We start from the raw sequence: 17,252 nt of genomic DNA on the forward strand, positions 1-17,252 counted from the left end.
TTGGGAGAAAAGTTGGAAAAGCTTAAAAATCGGCTAGACAGTAGAAGCTATTATAGAAATACAATTGACCCTTGAACAATGTGGGGGTTAGACGCGCCAACCCCCTGGGCAGTTGAAAATCTGGGGGTAACTTTGGACTCTCAAAAACATATCTACTAATAGCTTAACTGTTGACTGGAAGACTTGTAGATAACATAAACAGTCAATTAGCATGTGTTTTATATGTTATATGTACTATATACTATATTCTTATAATAAAATAAGCTAGAGAAAGCAATGTTATTAAGAAAGCCATAATCCCTACGATTGCACTACTAGGTATTTATCCAAGGGATACAGGTGTGCTGTTTCGAAGGGACACATGCACCCCCATGTTTATAGCAGCACGATCAACAATAGCCAAAGTATGGAAAGAGCCCAAATGTCCATTGACGGATGAATGGATAAAGAAGATGTGGTATATATCTACAATGGAGTATCACTCGGCAGTCAAAAAGAATGAAATCTTGCCATTTGCAACTACGTGGATGGAACTAGAGGGTATTATGCTAAGTGAAATTAGTCAGTCAGAGAAAGAGAAATATCCTATGACTTCACTCCTATGAGGACTTTAGAGACAAAACAGATCAACATAAGGGAAGGGAAACAAAAATAATATAAAATCAGGGAGGGGGACAAAACAGAAGAGACTCATGAATATGGAGAACAAACTGAGGGTTACTGGAGGGGTTGTGGGAGGGGGTGGGGGGATGGGCTAAGTGGGTAAGGGTCACTAAGGAATCTATTCCTGAAATCATTGTTGCACTAAATGCTAACTAATTTGGATGTAAATTTAAACAAACAAACAAACATAAATAAATAAATAAATAAAAAGAAAGTCATTAGGAAGAGGGATGCCTGGGTGGCTCAGTAGGTTAAGCACCCAACTCTTGATTTCAACTCAGGTCATGATCTCACAGTTTGTGAGTTCGAGCCTCACACTGGGCTCTGTGGTGACAGTGTGGAGCCTGCTTGGGATTCTCTCTCCCTCTCTTTGTCTCTGCCCTTCCCCCTGCTGGTGCGCTCGCCCTCTCTCCAAATAGATAAATAAACTAAAAAAAAATTATATTACATATACAGAAAGATAAGGCACACAGCAAAATACGAACAGTGGCTGAATCCAGGCGGAGGACAGTTTCACGGTTTACTGTGTTCTTTCACCCTTTCTGTTATGCTTGAAAGTTGTCACAGTAAAAAGTCAGGGAAAATGAGAGTATTAATAACAACCTCAGAATGAAGGTATTACGGATATGAAAAAAACCAGCTAGAGATCTTGGGAACGAAAATCGTATTTATCAAAATAAAGAAACCGAGCGATGAATGATCAGAACAGATACAGCTCAAAAGGAAATCGTTGTGCCAGAAGGTGGAGCCCAGGTTTTGTCCAGAATACAGCACAACAGAACACAACGCAGTTAAGGTGGAGGAGAAGGCAAGCGATGTGGAGAAGAGACCCTAAGTTCCAGCTCCTGTCCCATGCAAGCTCTGGAGGAGAGAACAGGGAAAATGACAAGAAGGAGCTTATGAGAGACATTTTAAAAAAATTCCTTAGGCCTTCAGAAGTATAGGAATTTTCATACTGTTTCTATCTAGTGCATAATGCCCCCCAAAAAAAAAAAATCAACAATGATCTGACACGCAAGTTTTAGATGATTTCAACGTGGAAATTGGGGATGAGGAGGCAATAAACACACAGGGAGAATGTGCCAGGTTCTTGTACTCTTAGGGTCAAAGAAATAAATGCTGATTCTAGACCGCAGGTAGAAAAATATAAGTTTGAATACGCATTTAACATTTAACAAGATAAGTAGAAATAGGGTATATGGATTTCCCAATTACTAGAGGGTAGCATGGGAGACAGACAAATATTGGATCCGCCAAAGGCAAAGACGTACTTCGTGACGTGGAAAAAGGCAGTCACTGAACAGTGAGGGCAGAAGGCTTCATCCAGTTCGTTCAACAACAGAGAGGGGGCAGTGGAATAGAGACACAGCAGAGCTCACATTCCCTCCAGGGCTTGGGAACGAACAAGAAAGCGTGTGATGTGGGGTGGTGGTAAGTGGTAGGAAGAAAAAAAAAGTAAGGCAAGTAAAGGATATAAAGGAACGCAGACCGCGAAAACGTTATGCTCAGCGAAAGAAGCTAGATGCGGAATACCCGCCACATTGTGAGTTCCACTTACACAGAATGTCCAGAACAGGCAATCTATAGAGACAGAAAGTAGACAGGTGGTTGCCAGGGGCATGGGGAGGCAGCAACAAGAGCGACTGCTAACAGGTAGAAGGTGTCTCTTGGGGCGATGAAAATACCTGGCAATTAAGTGTGCTGACAGTTATACAACTCTGTGAGTACACGCCATCACCACCCTGAACTGAACACTTTCAATGCGGAAGTTCTACAGGATATGGATTGTATCTCAGTAAAGACTTTTTTCAATTTTTTTTTAAGTTTATTTATTTATTTTGAGAGAGACAGAGACAATGTGAGCGGAGGAGGGGCAGAGAGAGAAAGGGAGAAAGAAAATCTCAAGCAGGCTCTACACTGTCAGCAAAGAGCCCGATGCAGGGCTTGAACTCATGAAACCGTGAGATTGTGACCTGAGCTGAACCAGAGAGTCAGACGCTTAACCAACTGAGCCACCCAGGCACCCCAAGATTTTTTTTTAATGTTTATTTATTTTTGAGAGAAAGAGAGACAGAGTGTAAGCAGGGGAGGGGTGGAGAGAGAAGTAGACACACAATCAGGCTCCAGGCTCCGAGCTGTCAGCACAGCTGTAGGGCTCAAACTCAGGAACTGTGAGATCATGACCTGAGCCGAAGTCAGACGCTTAACCGACTGAGCCACCCAGGTTCCCCCCAAGAATTTTTTTTTTTTTAAGTAGACTCCACACCCAGGGTGGAGGCCAACGCAGGGCTTGAACTCACGACCCTGAGATCAAGACCTGAGCTGAAATCAAGAGTCAGAGGCTGAACTGACAGAGCCACCCAGGCACCCCAATAAAGATTTTTTTTTTAAAGGAACTTGGTAGAACGCTACTTTAGACAAGCTAGTCCAGTAAGGCCAACTCATGTAAAGCAAAATAACAATCTGTGATGTTTACACACATGTGCACACACGCAGAGCAAACTGCCCCAAAGCATCTTAATAGCCACGGCCTTCCATCCATTACCACGCTCCTGCTCAGAGGCAGGGGAAACCCTGACTGGTAAAAAGAAGAATCTAGTGGGAATTCTATAGCTTGGAGTCCTTTTAATACTTCATGAGTTTTTCATGTTAGGTTTGAAAGTACCAACTGTGTGACCATTTTGCATCAAATTAGCCCAACTTTGCCAATTAAGTTTTAAGAGATCTAACTTTTTTTAGTGTTTATTTATTTTTGAGAGACAGAGTACAAGTGGGGGGTGGGGAGGGAGAGGGAGAGGGAGAGGGAGAGGGAGAGGGAGAGAGAGAGAGAGAGAGAGAGAGAGAGAGAGAGAGAGAGAGAATCTGAAGCAGGCTCCAGGCTCTGTACTGTCAGCACAGAGCCCGACGCAGGACTCGAACTCACGAACTGCGAGATCATGACCTGAGCCGAAGTCGGGACACTCAACCGACTGAGCCACCAAGGTGTCCCAAGAGATCAGGCCTTTTAGCAAACTAGTCTATAAAACTTTCCCCATCAACTTGTGCTGTGGTGGTACTATTTCTCAAAAGTCATAAAATCAAACAAAACAAAACACGGAGTTCCCCGTAAGGTCTCCTGCTCTCATCAGCCATTTAACTCGCCTCCCTGGCCAGGAGCCCTTCAGCTGATGCGTGAACCCCACTCTTCAAGCAGAGCCCCACCGTCACCCTTTCCCGCTTAGAAGTCTCTCCCTTCTCCCTCCTTCTCTACCCTTCCCTCCCTCTCACTACTTGCTCGTTCATTCAGTCAGCACGTATCAAGGGCTTATTCTGGGGAAAATAACCCAAAGAAAACCCTAGAGTCAGAGTGCACACAGAGGTATTTAATTTACCTTGTGGTTTCAATAATAAAATAGACTCTTTTCTATGTATTTCAAAGAATGTTCATGTATTTTATAAAATTGATCTTTTTCTATGTAATTCATCTATCACGTAAACATGGCAGGTATGCACAATTCAGAGCTAGCGAACTGAAGTTTATTCTGATGGCTTTGATCCACCTTTTCATCACGAAATCACCTGTTTGTGTATCCATTAGAGAGTTAAAACCCAAGAATAAAAAAAACAAGTTAAATAAATTTAAAAAAATCAAAGTTTTTCATTAGAAAATGTAAACGGAATATTTTTAATTTTAAAAACTATTGGATTTTTACCCTTCTCAGACATGAAAATGGCAGAAGTGGGGATTACCTGGCTTGAAATTGTAAGAAAAATTTTTTTCAGTGAAATGGTCCAACATCCTCACCACCAGCTACCGTAACCCACTAACCATCAGCTGTGTGCCTCTCACATCAAGATGCACAGCATCCCCGGGACACCTGGGTGGCTCAGTTGGCTAAGCGTCTGATTCTTGATTTCGACTCCGCTCAAGATCCCACAATTTGTGGGATAGAGCCCTACATCGGGCTCGGGATTCTCTCTCTCTGCCTCTCCCCGGCTCATGTGCACGTGCTCTCTCTCAAAATAAATAAACTTTAAAAAAAAAAAAAAAAGGATGAATGGCATCCCTTTAAAAAGCAGTTGTCTCAAGACGGGACACACTCCAATGACCTGTCACTGCCCAACACACACTGCAGTTGCCATCAGGGCACTTGGGCAAGCCCCCTGGTCTGCCGTACACCAGATTTGCGATTTTATACTCAGACCTCGTTTTGGACCGAAGAACTGCTTAACACTATGGCAGGTGTTCAAATACATCCCTGAAAGTCCTGCCAAAAGTAAGAGCTGCAGGGTGCCTGGTGGCTCAGTCGGTTAAGCGTCCCACTCTTTGATTTCGGCTCAGGCCATGATCTCATGGTTCATGAGTTTGAGCCCCACATCAGGCTCTGTGCTGGCAGTGAGGAGACTGGGATTCTCTCTCTCTCCCTCTCTCACTTGTTCTCTCTCTCTCTCAAAATAAATAAATAAACTTAAAAAAAAAAAGATCTGGAGGCGCCTGGGTGGCGCAGTCGGTTAAGCATCCGACTTCAGCCAGGTCACGATCTCGCGGTCCGTGAGTTCGAGCCCCGTGTCAGGCTCTGGGCTGATGGCTCAGAGCCTGGAGCCTGTTTCTGATTCTGTGTCTCCCTCTCTCTCTGCCCCTCCCCTGCTCATGCTCTGTCTCTCTCTGTCCCAAAAATAAATAAACGTTGAAAAAAAAAATTAAAAAAAAAAAAGATCTGTACATTCTGAAGAATTTGAATAAGGATCATCACAGCTGGTTAAACATCTGGGAAATACGTGTACAATTTTTCAAGGAGACTCTTTTGAAAGGCGCAGCACCCGTGGACACATCAGGTTCTGGGGTTGCTATTTTTTACAAATCAGGCACATCGCTCCTTAGTCACGCTCCAAATTTGGGATGGTGTCACCTCAAACGTTGACGAATAGGTGAGAAAACCTCTAAGAACCGCCGATGCTCACACACCTCATCTCGGGTTAAATTCGCCTCTTTCCAATCTGGGAAACAGAGGCTTACGAGGCACAGTGGAGCAAGTCAGATCAGAGAAGTCCATGTGTGTCGTGGTGTATATACAGGAGCTGCTAATGAGAAATGGTCTTCACTTACTAATCCCTCCCAGCGGGCTGGAGGGATCCTCTCACAGTCCTTGCTTGGGTTCTGTCGCTATGTATTCAACAGGACAGCATTTTGTAAGCCATTCTAGAAGATGGGCTTTTTCTTTTGTTTGTGCCAGCCAAATGCACCACTTCACCCAATTCATCTGAATTAACAAGGATTTGTGTAACAAGCACCTGGCATCAGGATGTTTGGTACTGCTAATCAAAACACACAAAGAGTGTGAAATGCAAGTGATATATGACAGCCCAGAACTCATTCCTCCCCAACCTTTCTGCGTGTGTGTGGTGTTGGTGCGGATACTACCGGGCGGGGGGGCGGGGGAGGGCATGGCCAACAGTGAGCAGAAGCACCGGGGGCCAGAAGGCTCAGTTCTGTTCAGATCTGTCACCCGCAGGCCTCCATGTCCTGCTCTGTAAGATGAGGGTCTCTCTCACAGGGTGGCCACGGGGAAACCCCATATGGGTAGGTAAGACAGGGATCCTTCCTGCATTCACTGACAGGGTAACAGATCAGTGAAATGACTTGTGTAAGGTCCACTGCGCACCCAAGCTTCCTGACTCGCCACATCACTCGCTCTCTCTCTCTCCCAGGTGATTTCCATACCAACGTCAGCACCCATTTACTGATGATCTGCAATGGGCCAGGTCCCTAAAGCAAAGGGGTTTGCAGGGTTTGAGGGTGAAGCCGGTAAGAGGAGGTGACATCACACGCCTAAAGGGCTACGTGGCAAAGCCAAGATTTTAAGGTGGTAAATCTTAAGGAGCAGCGTGGGTCTGCTCCTGGAGCTCATTCCACGGTCTTTCCGCTACACGTGCTGCCTCAGGAGGGTCAGAAACCTCAGGAGGCAAGGTTTATTTTGCAACAGGGATAGCTGTCATTGGCATCAAGAACAGATTTCCTCGGACAACCAGCACGACCCAGTACTTCTTTCTTATCTAACAGTCCTTTTGCTATTTCTGATCAAAACTGAAAAAGTCCAACCAATATGATCCAAGTAGGAAAAGCACCTGGTCCGAACCGCAAAATCCCGATTGGAAGGACCGAGGATGCAAACTTTAAAAGAAGGCAATGCCTATTTCCCTGCCCCTGCCCCCTCTTTTGAAAGTGCCAGGCTACAAAAACAAAGATTACTTGTAGGGCCCGGGGAAGCTTGAGAGCCAAGGCCCAAGGTCCTGAAATCTGGAGGCCCAGGCCCAAGGGCATAAACTTTACCTCTGTGAAGGAGAGATCTGGCAACCTCCCCAACAAGGGGAGAGTGAACCCGACAGAGAGCTGAATAAAGGGGGTACAATTCGACAAGGCTAACCTCTGTGTGTGGACTTGAGGCCTGTGTCCCCAGCGATCTGCAAAACGAGTTTACATAACAGGCCTTTGTATTGTCCCAGATAAGAGAGAGTAGAGGAGCGGTCAGAATGTTTTAAGGATTTAGAACCGGCTGAGATTTCCTGGGGGACAGTGAGGTGGGCGGGGCGGGGAGTGAGGGGTGGAGGAGGGGCGAGTTAAGAAATCACCTGTCTGCTCTGAGGAGGAAAAATGGTAACAACAGCAATAATAATGTAAGTCCTCATATTTGCAATTCCCTGATTTTATCCGCAACGCCACTTTCAGGATAGACCAGAAATGAGTAACACTGGTTGTCTCTTCTTAGAGGGCACTGCGGAGTTGGGGGTCAAAGGGAGATTTTTTTTTTTTAATATGCCCTTTTATGTCTTCGAAATTTTGAAATTCTGGACCACGTGGATGGATCATCCATTCAAAAATATGTAAGGGGAATTTTTACACTATTTTAAGTACATCCATAGTTTTCCAACAGCCCTAAGAAGCAGGCAAAGATCATTAGTCCCAACTCAAAAATGAGGAAGCAAGCCATGGGCTCCAAGAAGGGAAAAGGAATTCGCCACAGTTGTGCCAGAGCTGGATGGAAGATTCAGACCTTCAGACTCCTAAGCCAGTGCTCTCTTTCAGAGACTGCACGGTGTGCAAGATGGCGCCCCCCAGGTTCACTCTTGAAGTTCAACCTGCATAGCCAGAGCCTCAGGAATCCCCATGAGGTTGGGCACAGGAACCTGTCACCCCATAAGGTGCCTTCCTAACCAGCACAGCAGGCTATGTGGGCTGTTCAAGGCTGGCTAGATGTTCTGTTAGTGGACAAACATGCTGGAACTCACTGAGGCTTCAACCCTTATTCCTGATATATCTATGAAATGCCCAAGTCCACATTCTTGTCTCAAAGTGCGGTGGCTGCAACTGCATTTTTACTAGATTCATTAACTTGCAGACTCTGAGGGTCATTATTATGAACTCAGAGGGACTCAGATGGGGGGCGGGCGGGGGAGGCAGGGAGGTGTTGAGTATGAAAACAAGTACTAGGCTTGGGACCCAGGCAGACCCTGGGCTCAAGTCCTGGTTTTGCCACCGACTTGTGTGTAGCCTTGGGCATGCTGGTCACTTCATTTATTTTGGCCTCAGCTTCCCCTCTATTAATAAAAATCAATGCACAAACATGTACTGCACATCATGTGTCTTAACAATGTGCTAGGGACTCATAGGCCCATAAGGCAGACTAGATCCCTGCGCTTTCAAGGAGCTGATACACATCGTACAGGAGGGGACCCACAAACGAGTAATTTCAAGTCCTAATAAGTGCTATGAACTTATACTGTAATGGGACAGAGGGTCTAGAAGGTCAGGGAAGGCCTCTCTCTGAAGAGAAGGCATTTGCAGTGGGAGCCAAATAATGAAGCAGCAGGGGGATATAGGAACACGGTATGATAGGCTGGGGGACAGATACAAAGACCCCAAGGCAGAAAGGGCTAGCGAGGCTAGACAGCAGCAAGTGAGGGACAGAGGGAGGGACATGAAATCAGCCCAGGTCGACGGGGGCCCACTCCTCAGGTAAGGAGTCTGGATGTTATTGTGGTTGCAACAGGAAGTGACTATAGAAATAAGGAAGTTTGATTAGATCTGTGACATTTCAAACAGTTTTTAGCAGAACTTTTCAGTCAAATAGAAACAAGTGGACCCTCAATACAGAAGTGGATAAAAGGAGTATTACTCTGGCTGGGTGAGAAGCCAGAACCTGTAGCCCCTTGGCCTTCCCCCTTCACCCCTGCAGCAGTACCCCACCCCACCCGCCCTGCCTAGCACTGGCGTTCAGAGGGGCTGGAAAAACACCGGGTGATCTATCTCTGGGTTGTTGGAGCTCTAACAAAAGCCTGTGGCACATGGAGAGGAGGTTTGGGAGATCATGTTGGATGCTTGTTGGAACCCCAACAGCCCCTGGAAAGGTTTTAAACTAAATCCCTGATACGGACACACTTTCTGCAGGAACAATAACAATAAAATCTGGCTCACCAAAGGTTCCAGTTAAAATCACATTGCTGAAACTATAGGGACAGAAAACAGATCGGTGATTGCCAGGGGCTGGGGTGAAGGGAGGACACTGACACAAAGGGACACAAGGGAACTTTCTGGGTCGCTGGAAGTATTCTATATTGTGATTGTGGGGGTGATTATGGGACTGTATACGTTTGTCAAAATTCACAGAACAGCACACCTAAAATGGGAAATGTTTAAGGAGCATAAATTAAACTTTAATAAACCTGGTGGGTTTTTTGAGGGGGGGGGAAGACACCTCTGAGGTGTTTTATGGATGAGGAAACAGACTCAGAAAGCAAAAGTGACTTGCTCCTTCTGAGTCAGTGGAACCCCAAAAGTCCCCCACCCATTGCTGCTCACAGTTTTTTTGTGTTTTTTGTGGTTTTTTTGCTCGGTTTTAATTCAAAGCCTCTTTAGCATCCTGGGCCTCAGGTTTCTCTGACTACAAAATGAAGAGATAAATAATTGCCAAAGACTTTCCCACTCCCAACAATCAGATTCTAAGAAGCAGTCTGGTGTAAGGGGAAAGACCTCAGTGCTGTGGAGACGGAAACAGTGGAAGAAAATGCCCACTGCTACCATTACCTGCTGTGTGCCCTGGGGCAAGCCTGTCCTATGCCAGACAGGGTTAATAAGGACACATCTGTAGGGGTGCCTGGGTGGCTCAGGCAGTCAAGCATCTGACTCTTGATTTTGGCTCAGGTCAGGATCTCACAGTCGTGAGATGGAACCCCACATCAGGCTCTGCGCTAACAGCGCAAAGCCTGCTTGAGATTCTCTCTCCCTCTCTCGCTGCCCCCTCCCCCTCTCAAAATAAATAAACATTAAACACACACACACACACACACACACACACACAGCTGTAAAACAGCTGGCACACAACAGACTCTCAAGAAGGGCAGCCGTCGTAACTACCGAGGGGTTTTACCATCCCCATACTGTTCTGAATGCGGAGGTGACCATAAGGAAAAGAAATCACAAACTGCCTGCGCTGCATTGCATAACCTGTGCCCGGGTACACAGTACACCCTGGGCTCCACCGGGGCACAGGCTGTTATCACACCAGGTAAACAGGAACACCCTGCCCCCTCCTTGACCACCGTCAGCACCCAGTCACCACAGACACTTGGGTGCAGGAGAAGGCCGACAGCTCACAGGAACACCACGGCTATTTATGCCTATATTTTAGGCACTCCGCTTTCCCTGTGGCTGCTGGCATCATCACAGGGCACAGACTCATCCAGAGACACACCCCACCCATCCTACAGCCCTTTCCCTCACCATCTGCTCCAAAGGGGTGGTCCCAAATAATGACTCAAAGCTGCCTGCCACACGCTGCTCCTTTTTGCTGCTCTCCGAAAGAAACCAAAACACACAGAAACCGAAAAGACTGTTTAAAAACAACCACCACACACAAACAACAAACGCTTCAGGTAGGGAGTTTCTGCTTCCTCTGGCACATCCATTCTAGGGGCACTGCGGTCATGTAAAGTTTGTTGGCTTACTTTTTCTCCACGGAGAGACAGGAGGTAGGCAACACCCACAAATTATCCCAATTCTGCAGAAACAAAGAGCGAAGTACCCTGGCAAAAGGCAAACATGAGCAGGGCTCCAGCGGCCCAGGGACGCAAAGCACCAGAGCATCAGGCCTCAAGGGACTTCAGTACTCTGGCTCATCTTCTAGAAAACACAGAGATAACAGGAGAAAACACTTGCCCTGTGCCGCCCCTGCCCGGTGCTCTTAAGAGCCGTCCTGGAGATCATGTGAATTCAAAACCATGAAAGAATGGAAAAGATTTCTGCACAGCTCAGTTAAGTAAAGTTACTGGGCAAAAACAATGCTCTGTCCTGGCCACGATCTCCTAACTCTATTAGGGAGAGCTGGCACCCAGGTTAAGAAAACTCTGATTCATTAATCACAAATATTATTTATCAAACCACCGCCAGGACATTGTGGCAACTACATCCTGCTGTTTCTATTCAGAGCCATTGCCAAAGTTTGGTCCTCTCCCCCACCTTCCGGTATCTGTGAACTTTTCAGTTTCTATCAAACTCCAGATGGGGGAGGGGACCCAGTGCTGGCCCTAGTCGAGTAAAGTTCCACCACCAGGTCCACAAAGAGACTGCAGGGAGGCGTGGCCAGGCCGGAAATTCTGACAAAAAGTTTTGGCCCTCCGGTCCTAGAAGCAACTACTTCCTGATCCTTTCTAGTCGTGGAGGGAGGGGGGAAGGGGTAGTTTTCTGGCCGGGTTCTCCCAGCCCGGGGCCGAGCTAGGGCCTTCGATCGCGGTGGGGAAGGGTCAGGCCAACCATGGGCCCTTCTATACCCCGCACTCCGAGGCGCTCTGCTGCCTTCCACCGGCGAAGTTATTTTGGAGCAAAGTGCCCCCAGGGTGTGAGCTCGGGAGGGCAGGGACTCCTCCCCCACACTATCCCCAAACACACACACCCACACCCGCACACACACACCCCAAGGCCGGCGCTCTGAGGACTGAACCTGACCTAGACCCTAAGGCCCAGGCCTGCTACTACAGGAGGAAGGGTAAGGGGAAATGAAAGGGGTTTGTCAGAACCTCAGAACAATCCGGGGCGCTCGCTGCGGTCTGGGGTTGAACCAGCCCCTGCCCCCGCTGGGGGAGCGCGCCTTCCGGGGTCCCTGGTCGACCCCCAGTGCCCGTCGTTGCCCCGGCCGCGCCGCAGTCAGAGAAGGCCAAACCACCCCCCGCGCGGCGACCCCAGGCCGGGCCTCCCACCTTGACCCGCTTGCCCTGGACCTCCAGCGTCTTCATGGTGAAGTCGACGCCGATGGTGCTGCCCTGACGCTCGGAGAAGGCGCCCGTCTTGAAGCGCTGCACCACGCACGTCTTGCCCACGCTCGCGTCGCCCACCAGCACCAGCTTGAACAGGAAATCGTACTGCTCGTCCGGGTCCCCCTGGCCCGGGCCCGGCCCCGCCATGGCCGCGCGGGAGCCGAAGGGCCGGCGCTCCGGACGCTGGGGGCAGCCCGGGCTCACGGAAGCTACGGACCGCCAGGCGACGTGGAACCACCGCAACACCTGAAGAAGGGGCGCCGCCGACTGCCGGCCCCAACCCGGGCCCGCCCCGGCCCCGCCCCTCCGCCCTTCCGCCCCGCCCCCGGCCGGGCCGGAGCCCACCGGCCTAGGCTCCGCCCGGGACTCGCCCGGTCCCTCCTCCGCAAAGCTCGCGGCCGGCCCTCTGCTAGCTCCCGGCCAGTCCGGCCCTCAGGTCCGGCCTCAGCCCTGCCGCGGCCAGGCTCCGCCCCCCGCACGGCCCCGGCCCGACTCTAGCCTCAGCACATCGGGCCCCCCCCCCCCACTCCAACCTCAGCACTTTGCAGGACAGACTCCGCCCTCAGCCACACCCCCGATTAGACTCCGCTCTCAGCCCCGCCCCGGCCAGACTCCGCCCGCAGCGCCGTTCTTGGCCGCGCCCCCAGCCAGACTCCGTCCCCAGCATCGCTGTCGGCCCCGCCCCCAACCCGACTGCGCGCTCGCCGCGGCCCTAGGCGGGTGGACGAACCCCCTCAGCACCGCCCCTAAGCCTTCCCACAACCTAACTCCGCCCGCAGCACCGCCCCCAGCACTCGTCACGCCCCCCGCCGTCCCGCTGGTCAGCCAGCTCGCATAAGCAGTCAGGAACAGGCTCCAGGCAACGGTAGGATCTTTGGGCCTGACCCAGCCAAAAAGAACCAAACACTTGGCCTGAGCAGAGGAACATGGGAGGTTTGTGGGGAGCTCTATGGAAGGGCAGATCAGCTCCTGTCAAGATGGTCCATAAACCAGGGGTCCTTGGAGAAATGGAACCCAAATGTCTATAAGCTTAAAATAGATCAAATGGGACCTATCCCCCCAAAGGGCTTCCTGACCACCAAGATGGGAGGGAACTGAGAACACTCTTGCCCTCCAATTCTACTTAGTTCAATAAATTTGGTACAAATAAATATAGTACCTACCATGGTTCAGGTACTGTTCTAGGGCCTTTGTTCCTATCAGTGCACAAAGCAGACAAAAATCCATACCCTCCCCAGTAGAAAAGGAAAGAGGGCTTTCCCATGGCTTAAGGAGACCACAGAGGGCAAGTCCACCAGGGCCAGTACCTTGAGGATCCCTGACCAGCTTTACTGGCCAAGTGGGGAAGAGACTGGATGAGGAGGCAAAGGCAGACCCATGGAGATGGTGGAGGAGCAATTTGTTCCGGAACAGTGTGAACTCTACTCCCATGGTAAATACCCAACAGTGCCAGACAGGAACCCCCAAAGTGCCATGGAAAAGCAATTCTGGGAGCCCAGCTTTATTACATCAGACTGGAGTGGCAGGAAATAGCCTCCATCCTGAGGTGGAAGGAGACAGAAGGATATGGGATGGAGGGCTTCCACATGCTGGGGTTGGCTCTGGGAAACTGGGGCATGTCAAAGCTTAGAACTCTAGAAAATAACATCTGCTCCAGCCCAGAGTGGCTACTCACAGCCACTGGTGGAGACAGGGAAGGGAAAGGTGAGCCCAGGAGCTGGATTGAGCCAAGGCTTAGCTGCTGGAAGCACCGGGAGAGGAAGGAAGAATGTCAACAGTTGCAGGGTGGGGTGGACGAGTGGCCGATGAACTGAACTGGCCTTTTCATTTGCCTTGCCTGGAATTGGTTTGGGATAGGGTGGGGGCATGTTGGTCTTGCTATGGATTTTGCCAGAAGGCCCAGCCACCACTTGCTTTGGTGGGGTGATGGAAAGGTTCTAAAACTAGACTGTTGCGATGAGGGCTGCATGACTCAGGAAATGTATTAAAGTCCTTAAACTACACTTACCATGGGTGGGGAAGATGGTGTGTTAAGTTACACCTCAATAAAACTGTTTAAAAAATATCCGCATTTCCTCTTTTTTGGTGGGAAGTTTCTAAGTAGCCCGGTGCCATTTTATCTGAAGTTGAATTATGCACATTTGAAACAGAGCAATTCAAATTTAGAAATGTTTTATGATGTCTCACTTAATGCCCCAAATGTGAAATGATGCACATCCCAAATTTTAAAAAATAGGTCAAGAATTTAACATTCTTACAGCTGGGGTGGGGGGGCAGGGGGAATGCTGAGTTTTAACTATGCCGTTGCCACATGGGGGGCACCAGCCTAGCTAACATGCTGAAGCATGCACTGTAACCCCCACACAGTGGATCAGAACTCCTCCCAGTGGTTAGAGAGACAAATGCCATCTTCCCTCTTCCTTAGTTCCTCCCTCCGTTCCTTTTTCATCTTTATCTTTCTTTCCACTGTCACCTTTGGTAAAATATACAGCCTCTAACAATACCATCTTGAGTTTTATTTGTCAGTGCCCAGGCTAGTGCTAAAAATGTGTCCCCAACATACACGAAGGCGAGAAAACACCACAAAGAAGACCAGACACCAACCGTGATACCCTGCGTTAGTAAAGAGTGCTTGGTGCACATTATTAGAATATAACGGAGCAGCAAGGACTGGGCTGGTGCTGGCTGAGGACTGGGAAGGCTCCCTCGCAGGGGCAGCCCTCAACCCACCTGGTGGCCAAAAAAATGGCAGCCATCCCACTCTTTCCCCCCTCCCCAAACCCCAAAATGTTATAAACACTGGTCAAATGACCCCCAGGCCTCCCTTGCTTCCGTTGATGGTACCCATTTCACGCTTGAGGCTTTGCCTAGAAATAAGGGAGCAATTGGCTCTCAGCATCCCTATGCCAACCTCTACCAACTCCATGCTGCCCTCCCACCCCCTCTGCTACCCCCACACCCGGCTCAGTGCCCCACCCAGCACTGCCCTGGCTTACTCCCCTGCCAGCTTCTAGTCCCCACAGTCCCCCACCACCAAATGGGCTTGCTGGAAGGGCTCTTATGAGGTCACTCCCCCTGCTCAAACGTCAGTGATGAGCTCAGACCCTCTGGAACACCCACACCTTCAAGGTCCACCCCTCCATAATCATCTGTTCCCCTGCCAGGAAGCCCCTCCCCTGTTTCCCAGACCCTCCAACCTTCCAGTTTTCACAGAATCCTCCAGGGTCCTGCCGGAAGGACTGGTGGGATCAGCCTTGAGCTCACCACTCCTCACCATGCTTAGGCGGAAACCCAGGCTCTGAAGCTTGTAAAAAATACCCTGTGCAGGAACTCTGCCCTGCTCAGTCCTGCAGGAGACCTTCCCGCCACATTTTTATTTTCAGGGGGAGGTGGGGAGAAATGAAGGAGACAGACGTGATGTGAAAATGGCTGAAGGGGCAGGCTGCTGCCACAAATCTCCCAGGGGGCCTGTCTCTGCTCATTAGTTAAGTGGTGCCTGCCCAGTGAGGGAAGTGAGGGAAGGTCTGATGTACCCAGATGGGTTCCTGCTGTCACCACTTCGTAGTTCCTGTGAGCAGAGGATGACACACCCCTACTCCATCCTCTCTTGGGGCTTTGGGAGGAGGACAGTAGTAGAGGATGGGGTGGGGGTGGGAACAGGGCAGTCTGTGCAGCATCAAAACCAGCACCTTTGCTTCTCTGTAACAGGCCTGGCCCTCTCATAGCAGCCCAAGGTATCCAGGGCCAGAGGAGAAAGATTTTAATCTCCTCCTTGTTTATAAATTGCTCAAGAGCAGGAGCACAAGGGTCAGGGGGCAGAGTGCAGGGAGGTGGGGGGGTGATGCAGGAAAAGGAGGGCGGTCTGAGGCCTGGGTGGGGCTGGTGTGTCGAATCTTAAAGCAAAACAAGAGGAATATTGACATTTTGCTCAGGAAAACCAGGAATAAGCAAAGGGGAAGGAGGTCTATGGAAATATACCCATGCAAAATCGCCTCTCTGGAAATGTTGGGCAGAGCCAAAGCCAAACCATGAAACAGATTTTGTCAACAAAATCAAGGTTCCTGAGACTGGTTCCTTTGCCTCTGAGCAATGAACTGGGCCAAGGGAATCACATCCCCACCAATGGTCACACATGCCAAGCCAGTTTCTCTGCTGTTACAGGCCTAGAGTGGGAGACATGCACAGATCTTCCCCCTTGGGCCCCCTGGCAGACAAGTAGCCAGGGCCTTCAGGATAGGAAGAAATCTGGGGTTGGGTCCATCTCAGCCAGTAACACCTGTGCTACGTGCTTCTCTACCCAGCCTCAGTTTCCTCAGACGTGGGACACCAATTCCTGTCCTGCCTGCATCCTGGGAAGCCACCAGGACATCCCAGCTGGGAGGGATTTTGGAAACTGAAGGACAGGAGCAGCGACGCCTGTTTCTGACTCTGTCCCAGAGGTTCGAAACCTGTGAATTCCACGGACTGAATGACGGAGGCGGGCCTGGAGCCCTGGGCGTTCCAGAGGGGCCACACCGCAGTCTCTTCTGTGACCTTTTCCAGTGAGAGATACCTGTTGTTTGAATTTCCTGGTGTCCTTGAATGCAGGGCGGCCCCAAGCCTGCATGTGGCCCTTGGAAGAAAAACCCCTAACTGGGTGGTCTGAGCCGGGCCACCACATGGCCCCCAGAGGCTGTGCTGAGGGCCCTCTCTTCCCTCTGCCCGGACCATGGGACTGCCAGACCCTGGGACAACGTCTTGGGCTTGAAAACAGGGAGAGTGAGGCCAGGGGCCTAGAGGGACTCACTCAAGTTGGCTCCTGAGCCCCTGTCCCGGACCAGGCTGGGGCTGGGTCCTAGGTCCCAGAGCGGAGTCTGGTCCCGGCCGCCCCCCCCGGGGGCCCCAAAACCCCAACCCCGACCACACATTCAGCCAGGGGCTCAGCTGAGGAGAGACCGCGCCACCTTTCCTTTGGGGAAGCCAGGACGCAGGGTGCCCTCACCCGAGTCACATCCCCTCTCCTTGTCCTCTGTCCCTTTCCCCACACAGCCCCTCCCCACCCCAGCCAGTCTCTGCCCAGCCTCTGCCTGGCCTGGCTCCTGCCTCCCGTCTCCCGTCTCCACACCCCGCTCCACACACCTTCCTAAAGCAGGCCACGCACTGACCGACCGGGTCGCTCCCCTTGCTTGGTCCTGACACTCACTCCCAGCTACTCCTAGGAGCCCTCCGGAGCGTGGGGAACCCCCTCCCACACACACAGTCTCAGAGACGGCTGTCCCCCGTCGCTGCTGTCGGTTCCCTGCCCCGGAAAGAAAAGACCCAGC

At 50.4% G+C, this 17,252-nt stretch overlaps 1 protein-coding gene across 1 annotated transcript in view; it reads right to left on the reverse strand.

Moving 5' to 3' along the window:
• The window catches only part of RAB43 (RAB43, member RAS oncogene family), a 33,764-nt gene extending 21,499 nt beyond the window's left edge, over nt 1–12,265 (reverse strand). The window contains exon 1 of the mRNA XM_043588252.1: nt 11,893–12,265. Coding sequence (XP_043444187.1) covers nt 11,893–12,096 — 204 coding nt within the window. The 5' untranslated portion in view covers nt 12,097–12,265. The remainder of the gene's footprint in view (nt 1–11,892) is intronic.
• Nucleotides 12,266–17,252: the final 4,987 nt, after the last annotated feature.

Source organism: Prionailurus bengalensis, chromosome A2 (assembly GCF_016509475.1).
Source record: "Prionailurus bengalensis isolate Pbe53 chromosome A2, Fcat_Pben_1.1_paternal_pri, whole genome shotgun sequence".
NCBI classification, from domain to species: Eukaryota; Metazoa; Chordata; class Mammalia; order Carnivora; family Felidae; genus Prionailurus; species Prionailurus bengalensis.